General features: G+C 40.6%; 2 protein-coding genes and 1 long non-coding RNA gene across 7 annotated transcripts in view; 1 reads left to right on the top strand and 2 right to left on the bottom strand.

Moving 5' to 3' along the window:
- Window positions 1-14989, bottom strand: part of LOC147572572 (complement receptor type 1-like) — a 61906-nt gene extending 46917 nt beyond the window's left edge. For both annotated transcript variants that reach the window (XM_086693510.1, XM_086693509.1), the window contains exons 1-4: window positions 14858-14989; window positions 9768-9947; window positions 9025-9124; window positions 2551-2636 (exon numbers count right to left, since the gene is read on the bottom strand). In XM_086693510.1, coding sequence (XP_086549636.1) covers window positions 2551-2636; window positions 9025-9124; window positions 9768-9947; window positions 14858-14975 — 484 coding nt within the window. In that variant the 5' untranslated portion in view covers window positions 14976-14989. The remainder of the gene's footprint in view (window positions 1-2550; window positions 2637-9024; window positions 9125-9767; window positions 9948-14857) is intronic.
- Window positions 14990-15349: 360 nt separating this feature from the next.
- On the top strand, window positions 15350-19206 carry LOC147572571 (uncharacterized). The gene is made up of 2 exons (XR_015245921.1): window positions 15350-15605; window positions 17809-19206. It is a non-coding gene; the product is annotated as an uncharacterized LOC147572571 (long non-coding RNA).
- Window positions 19035-20977, bottom strand: part of CR2 (complement C3d receptor 2) — a 34835-nt gene continuing 32892 nt past the window's right edge. For all 4 annotated transcript variants that reach the window (XM_086693503.1, XM_086693505.1, XM_086693508.1 and 1 more), the window contains one exon: window positions 19035-19780. The gene's annotated coding sequence lies outside the window, so the exon portion shown is untranslated. The remainder of the gene's footprint in view (window positions 19781-20977) is intronic.

Here is a 20977-nt window from a genome sequence, read left to right as displayed (position 1 = left end):
ATGGAGATATATGGACAGATTTGAGCAAAGCTGAATACCTTGAACCTGGGAGTTCTGCTGAGTCTCCTTTGCTAGGGGAAACAGGCCCTCCTCCCCTGTCTGAGGGGGTCCTCCCTTCTCTAAAGAAACTGTAATGATCTCTCGTGAGGCAGATGCCCTGATAGGATTGCCAGAGAAAATATAGAATGTCCAGTTAAATTTGAATTTCAGAAAAACATTGAAAAAACTCTAAGGGTAAGTATATCCCCAATATCGCAAGGCACATAGTTAGAATACAAAAGTATTTGTTGCTTATTTGAAATTTGAGTTTAACTGAACATCGTGTATTTTTATTTACTAAATCGGGCAGCCCAAATTTCAGGGACCGCTGATCTTCCTCCGGACCTACCCCTACTACTTCGCATTGTTTCTGGTCCTTAAACCTGATTTAAGTCCTGGCAGACCTGGAAGTACAGGAGGGGGTGGGGAGTACAAGTTATGACCTACAAGAAGGTGCAGAACACCAGAAATGAGACTGTGAATTCAGCGGGTCAGAGTCTGGCCTCTGCTGAACGAAGCTGAAATACCAGAGCTTTTTCAGGATACTATTGAGGAAGCAATTCTATGATTTGGGGTTTACGAATGCCAGAGTGGATTTATGTAGTATCTGTTTGTCAACTCCCCACCAATGTGCACAGGGGTGGGGTGTTGAAAGAGAGAACTTTTAGGGGAGCTTGGGGGGATCAGTCAGTTGAGCATCCAACTTGGGCTCAGGTCCGGATCTCGCGGTTTGTGGGTTCAAGCCCCGCGTTGGGCTCTGTACTGACAGCTCAGAGCCTGGAGTCTGCTTCCGATTCTGTGTCTCCCGCTCTCTGTGCCCCTCCCAAGCCCATGCTCTGTCTCTCAATAATAAATAAGTGTTAAAAAAATTAAAAAAAAAAAAAAGAGAGAGAGAACATTTATCTTTTCACCCAAGGCTTTGAGTAATACATTCATGCAGAATATTCAGTAACCTTGAAAAACATCTATGGTGCTTATTCTCTGTAGGCTGGGAATGACATTGGGATTTAGTTATGGAACTGTCTTCCCTGCATTTCATGGTGACGGAACGACCTCAGGATGGTAGGCGTCAAGTGGCAACACTCGAGGGCCAGAGGGCCAGAGACAATGGAAACAGAAATTGCCTGTAGAAATCGTTGCTCCTGGCTGATTGATTGTGGAATCTCTAAAACCGAAATAGAAGAATAACAGACTAAAGTGTTATTAGATGGGTAGAAGCAGAAAAGATCTAGGTTTGACTTGAATCACTGAAAAAAAAAAAAAAAAGTTATGGTTATTCACCAACCAATGCCCAGACTTGAGAGCCAGTTTATGGACCTAGGGCAGTTTGAATAAATAGGAGACTGGATCTTCTTGAGAAAGCATGCGGCTGCACGGTCAAAATGTATACAAGAAGTTTCCTCCCACTTTCACCAAGGAGGCGGAAAGCCATTCACCAAGGTTTAGATAGAGAAAAGGTTACAGATTTAGAAACAGAGATGAAAATACAGGAATAGATATAGGTGTGTTACCTTTAAATTAAGAGATCTAGCCAGAGTACTGTCCTGTCACCTAATTTTTTCACATAAAATATATAATTAGCATCTTTACATGTCATGAAGTGCTTTTCCATGACATCTTTTTTTTTAATGCTTATTTATTTTTGAGATAGAGAGAGAGAGAAAGAGTTGGGAAGGGGCAGAGAGAGAGGAGACCCAGAATCTGAAGCAGGCTCCAGGCTCTGAGCTGTCAGCACAGAGCCCGATGGAGAGGCTCCAACCCACAAACTGTAACATCATGACCTGAGCTGAAGTCCCAAGCTTAACCAGCTGAACCACCCAGGTGACCCACCCCCTTTTTTTTAATGGCTGAATAATATTCTGGTGCATGGCTGGTATTTCTTCTAACTCTGATTTTATGTTTCTTAGGGAATTCTCCATAGTCATTATTAACATGACTCCTTCCAGTACTTTCCAGACCATGATTTGAAACATTTAGGTTACTTTAACATTTTTGCCATTATAAAGAATGCAACAATGAAACGTTTACAGTGAACTCCTAGTAAAAGTCTGTGTTTATTTCCCAAGCATAAGTTCTAAGAACTGGGTCAAAATAGATGCCCACTTTTGAGGGTCACAGTACATGGTACCCTTCAAGAGGTTTTGTGTAACTCTAGGTACATGAAAGTGTTGATTCATACACAGCTTCACCAACCTTCGAGAGTAACACTTAAAAAAAAATCTTCACTAATTTGCCAAGCAGAATGATTGTTATACTGGGGGTGGTACAGTCAACATAATTCCAAATTATTTGAAGTAAAAATAAAGTTTGAAGGCTTTTCTGCATTTAAGTCCCCAGATTCAGAAAAAGCACATCCTGGGATAAGGAAACATTTAAGGAAACAGTTGCCAGAAACCCCCTAGGGATTGAGGGACAGAATGCACAAAAGGAATTCAATTAAGATTTTTACAACTCCAGGAGGAAACTTAGAATCCATTGGTGAAGGTAACAGGAAAGAATATCTCAACTCACTTTCACAAGTAGGTGGGTTGTTATCCCAGACGACAGTATTGCCCGAGATGAGGCACGTGCTAGAGGGCTGACCAATGAGTCGGTATCTAAAGATAAAGAAGAATGAATGTTATATTCCCTGTTCATTTTCCTACTTATATTGCTACTTACTAGAGATCGCAATCTTGGAGAATTCAGAAGGACAATTTCCATTTGTCATAGTACTATCACTTTCCCAAAGTTTATGTCTTCATTTGGACTTTAAATTTTTTTCTTCATGCCTTCTCAACTAAATGGGCTCTCTCTACTTTAAGCCACGCTTTTGTAGAAACCTACAGTATTTAAGATTCATCAACCTCAAACCAAAGGAAATCCAAACAGAACAACAAAAGTCCAACACTGATTTCATATTTAAAATGGTCAAGGCAGAAATTCTCACTTAGTATGCCACAAACTATTCCAAGTGTTCCATAAATGTGGAATATCTCCCCCATTGATAATCTCTTGCAAAACTATAGTAGAATATTACAACCAGGACATTGGCATAGGTATGATCTGCCAATTTGGTTCAAATTTCCTCAGTTTTATTTGTGCTAATTTGTGTGAGGGGTGCATGTGTATTTACATCTATGCAATTTTTTTTATACAGACTATTTTTAAGAGGAGTTTCAAGTTTACAGAAATATTGACCAGAAGGTACAGGGATTTACCATATACTCCCTTTCCACACACATGCACAACCTCCCACATTACCAACATCCCCCACCAGAATGGTACAATTTGTTGCAATTGATGAAGCTACGTGGACACATCATTATCATCTCAAGTCCATAGTTTACATCAGGGTTCACTCTTGGTGTTGGACATTCTATGGGCTTGGACAAATGTAAAATGACATGTATCCAAAGAGTCGGACGCTCACCCAATTGAGCCACCCAGGCGCGCCCCCCCACCCCCGTGTTGTTTTAGTTTGCATTCTCCTAATGGCTAATGAAGCTGAATATATGTTCATGTACTTACATCGCATATTCTCTTCAATGACATGTCCATTCATGTCCATTCTGGATTCAATAGTATGCCTCTAAATTTACGTCCTGAAACCTCAGAATCTGACTTTATTTGGAAATAAGTTTGTGGCGGATGTAACAGAGTTAGGATGAGGTCACACTGGATTAGCGGGGGCCCTACTCCAATGACTGGTGTCCTCAAAGGAAGAAGGAAGTTTGGACAAAGAGACACACAGAGGGAAGACAAAGGTAACACATACAGAGGCAAAGTCATGTGAGGCAAAGCCAGACAGAGGCAGAGATGGAGAGATGTGTTTATAGCCAAGTGATACCAAGGACTGCTGGTAACCACCAGAAGCTAGGGGAAAAGCATGGAATAAATTCTTCCTTAGAGTCTCCAGTAGGAACCAACCTGCTTACACCTTGATTTCAGACTTGTTCAAATCCATCCCTAACTTGCTGTGAGTTTTTACCATGATTTGTTATTGGACTTTGTCAACTGCAATTTCTGGGACCGTTGATATGAGCATATATATTTTCTACTTTGAGCATACAAATTAATATGAGCTTGGGTGGATCAGTCAATTAAGTGTCTGACTCAATTTCAGCTCAGGTCATGATCTCACAGTTCACCAGCTAGAACCCACATCGGGCTCTATGCTAACAGTGTGGAGCCCGCTCGGGATTCTCTCTCTCCTTCTCCCTCTGCCCCTCTTCCGCTCTCTCTCTCTCTTAAAATACATACATAAGACACTTCTAAAATATTAAAAATTTTCTCCTCTTTAGCCTGTTAATATAGTTGATTATGTTGATTGACTTTTGAATGTTGAATCTGTCTTGCATACCCGGAGTAGTTTCCACTGTGGTCACTGTAGGCAATTTTTTTAATGCCTTACTGGGTTTGATTTGCTAACATTTTATAGACAGTAAAAAAAACTTCAATAAAGTATTAACAAATCAAACCCAACAGTACATAAAAAGAATCATATACAATAGCCAACTGGGATTTATTCCAGGTATGCGATTAATATTTTTAAAGACATGGAGTTCACAGTTAATAAGTTCTTTTCTTTCGTATTTGGAAAAGGTGTGCTACTTCCTTCTTGCCTCCATATTTTCAGATAGTAAACCCACTGCCATTCAAATTGTGTTCCCCTATAGGTAGTGTGTCCTTTCTCTTTGCTTGCCTTTAAGATTTTTCTCAAGGGAATTTGTAATTACTTATTGAAGCGATTTTATGAAGGCTGCTTTAAAATCTTCGTTAGATAGTTCCAACATCTGACTCATCTTGGCATTGGCATACTTACTGGTATTGATTATCCCTTCTCAGTCAAGCTGCGATTTCCCTGGTTCTTGATGTGACACGTGATTTTTCTCTTGGATCCTAACACTTGGGATATTGTGTTAAGCGACTCTTGCTCTTAGTGAAATCAAGTTTAGCACGTAACCGCTCTCTTTAGGGTAGTGTGTAGATTCTGGCCTATTTTTGTGGGCTTTAGTTCCAACGACAATTGGATTTTCCAGTCTTGCAGGGCTATTCTGGTCGGCTTCATTCTCCTGGCTCCGCATCCCTGCTGACACTGCCTGGGACGGCGGAGGCGCTTCTCTGACCTGCCTGGTACCACTAGGTGAGGCGTGAGAGATGTTCAACCCTTGCATGGAGAGGAACCTCCCTGGCCTGTTCTCTGGCTATCTGGGGAGGGGGGAGCTCCCCCTTCGTTTTGTGTTGTGGCCACCAGGGGAGGGAAGCCCCTATCTAGGCTGCATTTTGCTGCTGGGTGGAGAACCAGGAGTCATGGGTCTGGGAGGCTCTCTCCTACTGCATGGAGGAGGAGGAAACCCCGAACCTGGTTCCCTTTCTGCTGCTGGGTTGAAGTCTAGGTCTCGCCAACTGGGCTCCGTTGACGCCGTCACCACCGGCAGAAGAGAGCTCACTGCTGCTGGCTGGTGTGCGGCATTAGATAAAATTGTCATTGGGACTGAAGCCCAGGTTCTACCATTGATACAGCTGCTGGTGACCTGGGGACCTGCTGCTTCTCAGGGCTTCTCCGAGAAGGAGAGACGCTCCCCTGACCCCATCCCTGATTTCCGCTTATGCTGCTAAGCTGGGCAGATTGGACCACTATTGCCATCAACATGTCTCCCCACCACCTCCCCACTAAGCTTTGCTTTTCCCAGCCCTTTGACCAGAGAACAGGCTTCTCTCTCCCTCTCTTCCTGCCTGCTGAATATTCAGGGTTGCGTTCCTTCCAAGCACCCAGTCTTGGAGATAAAAAGGAAATCCAGGGACCTCACTACGGGGTCACTCTTTACGTTTTATAGTCCTCCAGCCCATCTCCTTTCCACCTTTTGTGGTCCTTTCATGGTTACGTGTTGAACAGTTTCCAGGGTATTTAGCTACATAGAGAGACGCAGAGAAAAGTGAGTCTGCCCATCGTGTCCTGGAACTGGAAGTTCTTGCAATCGACATAAGTTTTAATGCTCTTGGAAGATAAGGAAGTATTAAATGTGTATGCACCTAATTACATAGCCTCAAATATATAAAAGAAAACCCAGAAATACAAGAGAAAATTGGAAAAAAAAATTGATAGATCAAGCCTGCTTCAGAAAAGAAACACACTCTGCTCATTTTATGAGGATAAATTGGTTATAAAGCCAGACAAGGACAGCATGAGAATGGGAAATTATGAGGCCTATCATACTTATGAGAATAAAAAGGAAAAAAATCTGAAATAAAATATTATAAAACAGATCTAGCAGTATATAGAAAATATTTATTATACTTCCAGACTGAGTTGGGTTCCTCCAACATTTCAGGTTTAATCTGTTGGCGCAATTCATGACATGCATTCCTCCTACTTCACTCTTTTGTATTTGGTTATTCAGTTGCCCCAGGCCCAGTTGTTGAAAAGATTCTTCTTTTACCTTTGAACAGTCTTGGTGCCTTGTTGCAAAATAGTTGATGATAAATGTATGGTTTTACTTCTGGATTCCCAATTCTGTTCTATTGATCTGTACATCTGCCCTTATGTCAGTATCACACATTCTTGATTGCTGTAGGTTTATAGTTAAGTTTTGAAATTGAGAAGTTCTGCTTTTTCAAGATTTTTTTTGACTGTATGGGTGCCTTGCACTTCCATAAGAATTTCAGGATCAACTTGTCGATTTCTGCAAAAGGATGCTGGAATTTATAGGGATTGTATTAAATCTGCGGGTCAATTTGGTGAAGTCAATATTCTATAATTCTATAATATTCAATATTATTATAACACTAGCAATATTAAGTCATCCAATCTATGAATATAGAATATATTTCCATTTATGTAGATCCTCTTTCATTTTGTTTTCAAAAATATTTCATAATCTTCAGTGTATAATTTTATACTTCTTTGGTGCAGTTTATTTCTAAGTGATTTTATTTTTTTTGATGTTATTGTAAGTGGAACTGGTTTCTTAATTTCATTCTCAGATTGTTTATTGCTAGAGTATAGAAATGCAATTTAATTTTGTGTATTGGTCTGATATCCTGAATCTTGTTGAACTATTTATTAGCTGTAATAGGTTTTGTGTGTGTGTGTGTGTGTGTGTGTGTGTGTGTACATTCCTTAGGATTTTCTATACAAAACACATCATTTTCAAACAGTTATTTATTTAAATTTTTTAATGTTTGTTTATTTTTGAGAGAGAGAGAGTGAGAGAGCGTGAGCAGGGGAAGGACAGAGAGAGGGGGAGACACAGAATCTGAAGCAGGCTCCAGGCTCTGAGCTGTCAGCACAGAGTCCAATGCGGGGCTCAAACCCATGAACTGTGAGATCATGACCTGAGCTGAAGTCGGATTCTTAACTGTCTGAGCCACCCAGGTGCCCCCAAACAGAAACTGTTTTAATCCTTCCTTCCAATTTGGATGCCTTTTGCTTCTTTTTCTTGATTAATTGTCCTGGCTTGAACCTCCAGTACAATGTTGATTAGAAGTGGTAAGAAGTTTTCAATAACTTTTAATCTATATTAAAATTGTGTGTGATGTGTGTGTGTGTGTGTGTGTGTGTGTGTGTGTGTGTGTTATAAAACTACATTTCTTAGCTGTGGATCATGGTAAGAGAAGTTTGAAAACCACTGTCCTAAGGAAACTTTTGTACATGTGAGCTAGGAGGCATGTGTATTCATATCAGGAATGCTTAGAGTAGCCAAAACAAAACAAAGTAAAACAAACTGGCAACAATCCAAATATAACAAGCAAGAAAAAATAAATTGTGGCATACCCACATAAGGAAATACTCTCCCAAGTGAAAATGAATTAACCACAACCACATAGATAATTGGCAAAAACAAACTGTTAAATAGAAAAGCCAGTTGAAGAGAAGTACGTAGCGTATCATGCCAGTGACATAAAGCTTAAACTAGGGAAAGCTAAATAGAAACTGACTTGGAGTATGTATGGGAGAAAAGGGGAACAAATGGAAGGGAACGAACCACACAAAATTCGGGATGGTCGCTACTTCCACACAGATGTTGGAGGTAGAAGGGGAATTGGAAAAGGCACATAGGAGGCTTCCAAGGTACTAGCAATGTTTCTTAAGGTAGGTGGTGTATATGCCGAAGTTCATTTTATTGTTATTGCTTATGCTATAGTAAATGTATTTTAAGTGAGCAACAAATAATAAAAACAAAGCAAAAGTTAAGATCTATGGTAAAGCAGTCTCTCTACTTCTTTCCTGAATTGGTTGTCTCCCTTCAGGATAAGCCAAGAATATGCCCACAGCAAGATTTCTGCACTGTGTGCGTTTCTGGAGAGGTGCTCTAACAATTGAAATTTGCCTGTCTACCATTCAGCTCCATCATCCCAAACAAATCATTCTTTCCCACTTCTCAGTCCAACATCTCTAGTTCTTGGCGCTTTGGGGCAAGAATATATGCATGGATCAACTAATGTTTGTTCCATTTGCTTCTTTAGAGAGCTGGTCCATTTAATGAATGTTTCGCTTGGTTTTAGGTACATTAATTGGTTGTGCAGTAGGCATCTTTCCTCTCCACCCCCAGGTTTCTAGCACGGATATAGGTTTTTTCCTATTTTTCCAATATTTGTTTAGTCATTTCAGGCAGAGTTGAATGCCTGGATTCAAGCCACCACTTCTATTTAGAAATCTTATTGCTGGTTTTTTAACCTCTTTTTTAAAAAATTTATTTTGAGAGAGAGAGAGAGAGAGAGAGAGCAGGGGAGGGGCAGAGAGAGAGAGGGTGAGAGAGAGAATCTCAAACAGGCTTTTCAGCATCAGAGCAGAGCCCAAGGCAGGGCTCGGACTCATGACATCGGGATCATGACCTGAGCCAAAACCAAGAGTCAGAAGCTTAACCAACTGAGCCACCCGGGCACCTCTCTTATTGCTATGTTTTTAATAGGCAGGTAGACTTTCTAAGACTATTGCTTAGAGATTGGTGCTACAATTCTGGAACTGTCCTCCCAAACAGTGATGCTTGGCACTAGACTCACCCTTCATTACAAGCATAATTAACAGTTGATCCAAACTTTGTGTCTCCGTTTATGGTCATTCTGCCATTTATGAGTTCTGGAGGAGTTCCACATGATTTACCTATGGGAAAGAAGTAGAATTTGGGGACCGGACATCGAACACTCCAAACTTCTCTTAGTAAGTACATAAGATCCCAACGGGCTGTCCCAACCTTTACTGAAAAGCATTTGTAGTTCCAAGGCTTTTGCCCCCTTGAAGACACTTACAAGACTGCCTTAGGACCAGCCACCCACTAAGCACCACTTTCAAAAAGAGCCTTCCTCCAGATCTACCTCATCCTCATACTGTGCCTCCCAGAAAAATGTAAACTTCCCTTATTCCCAAAGTGTTCACTTTGTAATTCAACCAGTGTAAATCAGGGTCTCAAAGTGTGGGATTTTCTCCCCGCCTACATTTCTCTTTCCTTTCCCAAGTCACTCGTTACTCAGTTTCAGTGGTGACAACGGGGAACCCCTACTGAATGGAGGTTTTCCCTCAGTCATGCCTTGTGATAGTCATTTCTCATGAATCGAACTTGTAATGAAGGTGTCAGGAAGTCAAAGCAATAGGAAGATAGGACGCAAAGAATAGCTCTCACATCTGCAATCCCTTTTAGGCAAACTTCTTAAGTCATATGCATCTTGGTTCCAAAACCTGAACAATTGAACCAGCTCTTATGGACGTTTAACTGACACAGTGGAATTCTCAGTCTAAAGGTACTTACGTTCACATTTGTTTTCAGCACTTGACCAGGTCAAGTTCTCTTGGCAGGTGATACGGAACTGTTTCTTGTAGTAACCAGGGCGGCATATGTAGTTCAAAGATGCCCCAATGGGAAACTCCAACTTCTCAATCGGTTTTGTAGGCCTGGCAAACGGGAGCTGTGCCGGGGCTTTGCAATTACCTGGAGACCAAGACCACAGTGGCATCAGAGTTAATGGAGAAACTTCTACTCTGCTGTCTGTTTTTCTCCAATATGCTTCATGGATGTGACCAAAGAAGAAGAATACTGTAATAATGGTAAAATGATTGCTTCCCTTAGTAGCGATCTTAGATATGAACTTTTTAAATCAGCATCTACTCACTTAGAAAGTCGTTGCTATTTTGAAGGCAATTAAGAGTTAAATATATATATGTGTGTGTGTGTGTGTATGTATATATATGTGTGTATATGTATATATATATGTGTGTGTATATATATATTTAAATACTAGACTCAGCTATCTCCCCTTCAGGCCTAATAGGTTTAAGTTAAGGTAATAAAAATAATATTTACAGTCAAACAGTATGTAATCAAGAAGAAATATCTGTTGGAAAAATATCATTTTATTCTAGGTTTGGAAATCTGTCGGTTTTGTTTTTTCAAATTTTTAATTTTTATTATTTAAAAATTTTTTAAATTTTTACTTATTTTTGGGAGAGGGAGAGCTCCTGTGGGGCAGGGGCAGAGAGAGGGCAACAAACAATCCAAAGGGAATCTGCACTGACAGCAGTGAACCCGATGTGGGGCTCGAACTTGCAAACTGTGAGATCATGACCTGAACTGAAGTTGGTTCATTAAGCTTGTGGTAATTTGTAACAGCAGTAATAAGAAACTAATACAAAATATAATGGTGTATAGTGTTAGGAACTGGATTCATATCGATCTGGACTTGAACTTCTACTTACTAGCTGTGAGGCAAAAGTAAAAATGCAAATATGGATAATAGCCCAAATAAAAAAGAATGTATGAATCCTCACTAGAGAAAGCTTGACCTAGCTTCCTTTTCCTCCTTCATTTCCAATCCCTCAAGTTATTTATCCTATTTATCCTATAATAAATAAATTATTTATCCTATTTGTCCTATAATAAATATATTAACGTGAACTCCATAAACTCAAGATCTACTCTAATTTATTAAAAAAAACCTCTTCCGCATAGCTTTACAGTATATTAAATACAATAACTGAAAAGTATTTGGAGTATTCAATTTGATGACTTTTGACACATGTATGCCCCATGAAACTATTACCACAATGGAAATAACAAACACTTCCATCAGGCTCCCTCTAGTTTCCTCACGTCCCTTTGTAATGCATCCATCTCTCCACCTCCTCCTCTAGGTGATCTCTGACCTGCTTCCTCTTACAACAGACTGATTTGACCTTCTAGAATTTCATATAAACCACATCACTCAGTTGGTACTTTTTTTTTTTCTTTTCTTTTGGCCTAGCTTTTACGCAGAAAGCTTATTTTGAGATTTATCTGGGTTGTTGCATTTAAAAAAAAATTATTTCTTTTTGCTCGGTAATATTCAGTTGTACAAATATACTTAATTTAGTTCATCTCTTTAGCTGCTGGAGGTTATTTGGATTGTTTCCAGTTGTGGGCTATTACAAGTGAAGCCACTGTGAAAATTCTATAGAAGTCTTTGTGTGGTCGCATGCTTTCACATCTCTTGAGTAAATACGTAGGGGTAAAATGCTCAGTCGTATGACACATTTGTGTCTAACTTTTTAAGAAACTGCCAAACTGTTTTCCAAAGGAGTTGGAAGTCATTCCAGTTAGTTCATCTTATTGCCAACACTGTATGCTCAATTTTTAACATTTTAGCTATTCTAGTGGGTGTATACAATCATCTCGCTGTGGTTTTGTCTTGGGTGACCCAGTCCACATTGAAATACTCCCAATCCAAACTTTCCATTCAAGGCAGATTGATTTATTCTGTGCTAGAAAAACAATTTACTTATTACTTCCATGCCTCTGTTCAAACATGAACTGTCAACCTGGGGCACACTCTGGTCTCCAGTCTGCAGATTCTACTCTTTTATGAAAAGATCCGCAAATGTCTGCAAATGTTTTATTAAAACACCTTCATCAGTTAAGGAAAAAAAGCATGCATTAAAAAAATTTAATGTATTTATATTTAATATTTTAAAATATTTATATATTTTATAATATTAGTATATACTACATATTATATTTGGTATATTATATAATCTAATGTAATATATAATATTATGTATTATATAGTTTGGAATATTATGTTATATATAACATATTAATTTATTATATTATAATATATAATATATACTATATTATACAGATCAATGTATATTATAAATTACTTATAAACTATATATACAAACTATAACAACTTAATACTACACATTAAATTATATTCATATTATACCACTTAATAAATTTCACATGCATATGATGTAATTATATATGTTAATTGTATAACAAATTGTAATGTCATGTTATATATATAAATATAACATAATTTATATAAAATTGTTATATAAAAGAACTATATTACATGTATTATATATTAAAATAGTAAATATATTTAAATATATGTGATAATTTTATATTTATAAAACTATATAATATCACATGTTATACATAAATAGAAATTTTAAAATACGCGATAGAGATGAAATAAACATTTTAAATGCTTTGCTAATCATGATGACTTAATATGATCATTAATTAATGTCTAAAGGGACAAAATAGTCACAATGAGTTTCTCTGTTCACAAGGTGGATGTTCATTTCAAGTAGTCTTGACATTTTCTCGTTTTTTTATTTTGTGAACTTCTGGTCACTTGTGATTAGACTGACAATGTTTCTTCCTCTTAGTGTCTCTGACAAAGAGCTTGGATATGTGTGTGCCTGCGTGTGTCTGTGTGCGCATGTCTGCGTGTGTCCATGCGTGGAAGGGATTGTCTTGTTTGCTTAAGTTGGCCTTACTAGAATTATCTTCATTCTGTTTCTATGTGGAAACACTTCAAAGTTACTTGTGCGATCACAGAGGTTATATTAGATAAAACGAGGTAATATAAACCATAAACCTGCTCATCTGAATACATGTAAACTGAAATAGGTGACAATTCACAGAAAGCCACTGGACTTGCCATCTTTTCTACCTTGCGTCTTTACACAGCGCGGCAACAGAGTGAGATCTGCCCCAAGGACCAGGTGAGGGCGCCAGAGTCCGTCCTGTGCTCCACACTGCCCTAGTACCCTGAGTGTGCTCCTGTGTATGTGAAATAACTATCCGGGTGAATCCGCATGTGCAATTTGGATTCACTCCTTAAATGCTGCGAGCGCCATGCTCCTTGCCCTCTGCCTTCTCTGATCATCAAAGCTGAGATGTCCCCCTTTTGAGTCATGCTGTGGTCTTTAGGCTCTTGTCAGGGAAGGTCCTACTCATGGTTTCTCAGATCTACAGGGGCTTTTCAGGTTACAAAAAACACTGTCACATACACTACCTCATTTGATTTTCACAATAGTCCTCTCATATGGCAGGATGTCGACTATGTTCATTTTGTATGTATGGACACTGAAAGTCAGGGATGTGACTGGCTTGCTGGGCTCCAGACCGACAGATAGTAAGTAGCGGCTGAAAAAAACAGAACCCAGGCCTCCTAATTAAGAAAAGTTCATAAAACTCCACCACACAGCTTCTACATGAATGCACCTTGGAGAAATAGCTCTCTCATAAAGTCCGAAGTGCTGTGCATACTGTCAGCATTCCATAAACATTTTCTTTACCTAAATTCCTTTGGCAAGTAAATTACTAAGCTGTTTCACATTTTCAGGTTATTATGATAACCTTAGTAAATATTTTTTTTTTGCAATTAACATTCCAGTAAGAAGAGACACAAATATACTCAAAAGGTTCACAAAAATTTCTACGCATTGACCATAGATTGCTTAATACACTTGGCTTGCTTCTCTTCTAGTAATAAAACTTTTGGCTTTATCACGTTTCTTCACCTGGTTGGTTACTTTAGGACGTCTATTAGTAATGACTTCAGTGGAAACTTGGTTTTCCTTTTTCCTTACTCTCTTAGACGGCACAAACAATGAACACACAATGTCTAGCGACAACAGAGAACAAAGTCACTTGGTCAAGAAGAGGCTGGACAAAAATAATTAGGACTCTCATTTCAACGGAGAGGTTTTACCAAGGAGTCCAAGCAACTAAGACTTCTCAGAAAGCCAAAAATAAGAAGAGAAGGGTTCAAACTGAAAATGTTTACCTATTTAAAAGGAAGGAAGGAAGGGAAGATGCCACCTCAAAATTTCCCATCAGTTATAACAGGCTTTATTTTCTACTAAAACACATGACCACACTGCCACACTGTGAAAACATCTCTACACTTCCCTTCTATCTGCGACTAGTGACACTGAGGGTTCTGGAACTTCGCTGGATCTTCTAACCCCGTGGGACTTCTTCACACGTTGGCGCTCAATAGGTGCACGTGGTGGTCTGGGGTGTGAGTGGGGCGCATCCAACCAGATGCAAGGCAGTTTACGGTGAAAACTCCACCGGCAGGACTCCTTGTCCAAACACCCTCACGCACAAAGTTCAGAAAGATTGGCTGGAGGAAAGAACTTAAGTGACAGGCTCTGTGTTAGACCCCTGGACACATTTCATGCCATTTAGGTAACAACACCACGAGGTAGAAATCCGGGTTCACACCACACAGAAAAGGAAACGGACTCGGGCAGGTGCAGGAACCTTCCTCACACTTAAGAACTTGCTAGGATTAGAACCCAAGTTGGTCGTATTTCCAGCCCCCCGTTTCTTGGCTGCAATCAGCACTACGCTCCTCTCGCCGGCCTTTGTTAACAGACAGAGGCAGAGAAATTTCCTGCTGCACCTGCTCTGCACCTGCTCGGCACCTGCGCGCTCCCGGGCGCTGGCACAACACAAGCCCCGGCAGAGGGGATCACCCAGAGCCACCAGGGTCCCGGCATGGGCGGGGATCTCAGAGTCCCCCTGCCTCCTCGCCCCACCCAGCGCCCAGCCCCGAGTCTCACCCCAGGCCGCCGGCAGCGTGAGCAGCAGCAGAACCGCGAGGAGGGCTCCTCCGGAGCGGGAGAGAGGGGGCGCCGGCGGCCCGAGAGGCTGCGGGCTCCTCCGAGAAGAGGCTCCCATCCTCTCCAGGAAGAGGTGCGACCTCGAAGGAAAGCGCAGCAGAGAGCGCAGCGAGGAGATGAGAGGCAACGCGTTCGCTCCCAGCGCTGCGGAGTGTGGAGAGCGCAGCTGGGAGGGGCGGAAAGAAGACTTTGACCGCAGCTTCCCCTTAGGGGGCGAGGGCTTGTTTACTACTAATTTGCATCGTTTCTAACGAGTTTCGCTCCCACGACCACCATCGGGAGCCCTCCGCAGGAGCAAAAGCTGGTGATGATTCGTTTCCTTGATGTCGTCCGCGTGGAGGCTGGGCGGCTCCGGATAAAGGCGGTGGAATCTTGCTGCTCAGCTTTCCAACGCCTCCGCATGACTTTTCCCCTGGTCAAGAATCCGCGTGAATAGGTCAGCAAACGAAATGCCTGCTCCTTGTGTGAAAGCCACCGTTTGGGGCAACACGTACAGTATGTAGGAAATACGAGGAACTGATTCCTTTAAGTTGAATTGAGAGATACCAAGCCACCAGAAAAAAATTTTTTAGCTGACCTAATCAGATTTACATTTTTAACATATAATTGTCTATACGGCAGGGAGACTGGCTTGGAATAAGGCGATAGTGATGGCGCTGACCAGCAAGGAGGTTTTGCCATCATCCAGGTGAGATTTGATGGTGGCCTTGACTGGAGGTAATTAAGAAACTGGGGGCAGAATGAACAGAATTTATTCATGCATTGGATTTTGGTTACTTCCTTTCTTAAAGTTAGTGCTGAGAAAGAGAATTAGCCTTGAATCCTGAATTAGCCTCAGGATTCAAAATGAGTGATGGTGCTATTTGTTGAAATGAACAAAAACGTGGGGGAAGGATGCATTTGGAGCAGGGGGTTAAGAATTCAAGGGTGAGAGAAATGGGTGTGTGTGATGGGTTGAATAATGACCCCAAAGATGCCCACATCCTAATCCCCAGACCAGTGACTATGTTATCTTAGGCGGCAAGAGGGGGTTTGCAAATGTGATTGATTTAAGGGCTTTGAGGTGGGAGATTACCCTGGATTATCCAGGTGGGCAGTGTTATCACACGAGTCCTTATGAAAGGGAGGCACTAGATCAGAGTGAGAGAAGGCAATGACCGGAGCAGAGACTGGAGAGGTGCTGCCATGAGTGGAACAGAATGACAGCCACCTCTAGATGCTGGAAAAGACAGCACCTTGGTCTTAGCTCTGTAGGATTCATTTGGCCTCCTGACCTCCAGACTGGTAAAAGAATACATCTGAGTCATTTCCAGCTACAGAGTAACTTGTTGCAGCACCAGTAGGAAACATATGGGAGAGAGAGGGTAACTTGATCAAGGGAGAGTGTGTTGGGACACCCAGGTGGCTCAGCTGGTAAAGTGTCAGCCTTTGGCTCAGGTCGTGACCTCACAGTTTGTGAGTTCAAGCCCCGCATCACTTTGGATCCTCTGCCCCTCCCCAGCTCACGTGCTCTCTCTCAAAAATGAACTTTTTTTTTTTTTAAAGAGAGAGTGTCAAAGGATTTTTTTTTTTTTTAAACCTGAGAAAGACTTGGGGGCCTGAGACAGATGGAGTTTTAGTGAGAGCCAGGAAGTGTGAGAGTGTTCTAGGAAAATATTGGGAATATAGTTTGATTATGAAACCGGACTTCCAGAGATGTCCAGCAAGAGGCCTTTTGAAAAGGAAATGGGTGGCAGAGGGTCAAAACCTCAGGAATTGATGGCACTCTTAAGGGAGAACATGTATGTAGAATAAATGATAGGAAGATCAGGATGGAAACACTTAGATGTGGTTCACATGTGTTTCATGGTTTTTAATATTTTTGTGTATGGTGGACCCATTTGTCTCTTTGGCTGAGCCTTTGGACCCCTCCTCAGAATTATTTTTTCTTAATGTTCATTTATTTATTTTGAGAGAGTGTGTGAGGGGGGGAGAGGGAGAGAGAGAGAATCCCAAGCATGCTCTGAGCTGTCAATGTGGAGCCTGTTGCAGGGCTTGATCTCAAGAACTGTGAGATCATGACCTAAGCCAAAATTGAGAGTTGGACGCTTAGCCAACTGAGCCACCCAGGTGCCTCCAGAATTAATTTTTAATTTTTTCAATGTTTATTTATATTGAGAGAGAGAGAGTGAGCAGGGGAGGGGCAGAGAGAGAAGGAGACACAGAATCCGAAGCAGGCTCCAGGCTCCGAGCTGTCAGCACAGAGCCCGATGTGAGACTTGAACTCACAAACCATGAGATCGTGACCTGAGCTGAAGTCGGACGCTTAACCCACTGAGCCACCCAGGTGCCCCTAGAATTAATCTTTTTAACGCACAAAATAGAATACCTAGGATTACAAAGGAAAGCGGCTATATTGAAATTTAGTTCTAGCCATAAACCTTTGGAGGTCTGTGGTCCTTAAGGACCCCAGATTTAAAATTTAGTTAAAATAAGAGTCAGTTGGGGGCGCCTGGGTGGCGCAGTCAGTTAAGCATCCGACTTCAGCCAGGTCATGATCTCGCGGCCCGTGAGTTCGAGCCCCGCGTCAGGCTCTGGGCTGATGGCTCAGAGCCTGGAGCCTGTTTCCGATTCTGTGTCTCCCTCTCTCTCTGCCCCTCCCCCGTTCATGCTCCGTCTCTCTCTGTCCCAAAAATAAATAAACGTTGAAAAAAAAAAATAAGAGTCAGTTGTATGTAAAGCAAGAGTTGGAATGAATTGTGTGGAGAGTGGAATAATTGCAACCGTCAAATGCCGTAGAGAAGGGAGGGGGATGGGGGTGGGAAGATATAGTAGCAGATATTAGACCACCCATTACCACTTCCTTTTGCATTGATTTCCTGACATCTGCTTTCTCACCCCCTTTCTTGAAGGTCTAGTTCTTAGCTCAGAGCAGCCTTCTCTGCCATTACTCCTGTTACCATCCCCATACTCACAGAAGCTAAGGAAGCTGAACAAGCCGGACACAAGTATTTGGGTGAAGTGACAGAGGTGGAGGGAGAGGAGGTTGACCCGGTTACCCTGTGATGCTTTCATCAGCTCCTAAGAGAAGGAGAATAGAGACAAAGGTAGAATAGATGGCTTGAGGTGCATGGACGGATAATTTGGAGGAATGAAAATAGTACTGATTATGACTGAATAAAAGATGCTGAACAGCATCCCACTTTTGGGTATGTGTCTAACGAATTGAAAGCAATGAATTGAATTGAATTGAAAGCAATGAATTGAATTGAAAGCAATGAATTGAATTGAAGAGCTATTTGCACACGCATGTTCATAGCAGCATTATGTACGGTAGTCATGAAAACAGCCCAAATGTCCACTGACAGATGAATGAACTAAATGTGATATATACAAGCAACGAAATATCATTCAGTCTGAAAAAGGAAGGAGATTCTGACACATGCTACACCAAGGAGAAAAGTTGATGCTATGCTGAGTGAAATAAATCACACAAACACGGTAGGATTCCACATATAGGAGGTATCTAAAGTAGTCAAATTCATAGGAACAGAAGGTAGAGTAGTGGTTTCTGAGGGCTGGAGGAAGAGGGGAATGTAGAGTTATTGTTTAATGGATAGAGCATTTCAATGTTCTAAGATGAGAAAGGTCTAGAAATCTGTTGCACAATAATGAATATGCAAACATTTATGAACTGTACATTGGAAAATGGTTAAGATTCTAAATTTTATGTTATGTATATTTTAAAACAAAAACAAAAAAGATGCCAAACAGAATACATAGTCTAGGAGAGGATGGCAAGAGAAATTTGTGGTAGCCACGGAGCAAGGTTTTATTTTCTCAATAGTATAAATGCTAGAACAAGGAAAATTGTCAGCTGGATTTCGAGTGTGGTGGCAGGGGGCTAGGGAAAGGCGTTGTCTGGACGAATAGAGAATATCTTGAGGATGAGGGAATGGAGTTTGTGGGTTGCAAGTCGGCTAAAACAACAAAGTGGGAAGATCCAGAATGTATAAATGTTAGATCAGGAACTCCAGAAACCTTAACTAACTGCAATTAAAATTAAAAACAAAAAACGAAAAACAAAAACTCTAAGAGTTCATTGGCTCTAAGAAAAAAAAATCCTGTAAGGCAAATGTTTTTGTTAAAAGATAAAATTTATTTGAGTAACCACTGTACACATTATTAAAGGACACAGAGCTTTGACAAAACTGCCAAGGAAATATCCAAAGCCTGAATTGTACACCAAAATCTTACAGTGAAAACTTGACTCCTATAATGAAAAAAAAAATGTGCAAATTGGAATTACTGAGTGATTATGGAAAGACAAAGTATACACTGTGGAAAAAGAACAACAACCCTCAAAACAAGCGGAAATACAGGTGAAATGTTTAACCATATGAGAGCAAGATGCTACTATTAAAATAAAATTAGACTTCCCAACAGAAGAATGCCCATCATAACTGCATGAAATCCTCTCTCCTTTGCTTAAATAGTTAAAACCACTCTAGAACCAAAAATATATGGTGACAGTAAGTATGCTGATTACAAAAGAAGGGTCGAGATAGGAGGGCAGCGCTTTTTAGCGCCTTCCTTAATTAAAATGGCGACACTTATGGAGTTCTGTTGTTTGTAGCCATAGCCAGGCTCCAGGCACATCACAGGGGAGGCGTCAAAAAAGTCCTTGAAGAGAGTGTGGCGGTGAGACTGGGATCCCATCTTTATTATCAAGCAAACTTTCTTTGTTCTGCTTGAGAGAAAGTGCATATGGGAAATCATAGCTTATGAAGTCATTTCACTGATGTTGAGACCATACTCATAGACTGGCTGATATTAAAATCGTTTCGTCCCAACTGATGTTCAGTAGGATCCAAACAAGGCACACTGCAATAGAGAATTTCTGTTCAGGGGGCAGCAGGAAGAGCAGTGATGTGACTCAAAATTTACATAATGAGAACGTTAACATTCTCTCTCTCCCCCAACTGTGCTATAACCGATAGAGCATCAAGCCACTTAGAAGACACTTTCTATCAAGAGATCCCTTCTTCAGAAACAGGATCTGAAGCAAATAATAATTAAATTTTATGTTGATAAGTCATAAGTAATGAGATAGAAATCCAAGCAATGGTATCATTCTTTCTCATTCATGCATTCATTCAACAAATTATTTATAAACTAGTTTTACTTGGGACCCCTAGCGGTTTGGATTTAGGTATCACTCTGGCCTGGTCTCCGCTGTTCTCTTTCCTCTTTCCATGGTTCACCAGCAGTAGGTAATCTTGGCTTTCTTAGCTACCATACCAGTTTTTCTGTATCTTGTTTAAGGTACTTACTCTCACACTATGATAAGTCGATGTCTATTTTTTGTTCTATTGGTTTTTATTTTGTTCTATTGTTTTCTATTTCTATTTCTATATTTCTATTTCTGTTTTCTATTCTATATTGTTCTATTGTTTTCTATTTTTTGTTCTATTGTTTTGTCTATTTTTTGTTGTAAATAAGTTCCAAGCGGGCAAACGGGTTTATTTTTGTATTTTATAGATTATGTAAGAGAAAACAATTTGAATGTAGATTTGAGTTTGAATTCAGCCTCTGCCCATTACTGATCCTGAGACCCTAGCCGATAGTTCAGCTTTGCTTCTCTCACCTTGGATAGTGTATGCTCACCTGGGTATTATTTGGAGATAATACTTTTCACTGTTGTAGCGGGGACTGAGACAAGGCATGAAAAGTGAGTATTATCTCAAAATAATACCGAGGTTCCCTCTCATACTCCATGACTCTGGATGTGGAAGGACTCAAGGTCCGGCACGTGGACCTTTTCTCTTCCCTAGCCCCTTTCACCCCCTTGCTAATCTTATTTGATTTCATTATTACATACATCTATATGCTGACAGGGCCCGTATTTATGTCTTGAGCCTGGACTTATTCTCTGAAATACACACTTGTACATCCACTGCCTTCTTGATACTTCTACTTGGATGCCCGTTAGATATCTCATTTCTAACCTGTCCAAAGTGAAACTCTTGTTTTTTTCTCCCTAATCCCGCCTTTTCACATTGCCAGTCATCCTAATTAGTG

The sequence above is a fragment of the Puma concolor genome, chromosome E4 (assembly GCF_028749965.1).
Source record: "Puma concolor isolate L17-30 chromosome E4, mPumCon1.1.hap2, whole genome shotgun sequence".
In the NCBI taxonomy this organism is placed as follows: Eukaryota; Metazoa; Chordata; class Mammalia; order Carnivora; family Felidae; genus Puma; species Puma concolor.
This window is presented reverse-complemented; position numbering and strand designations above follow the sequence as displayed.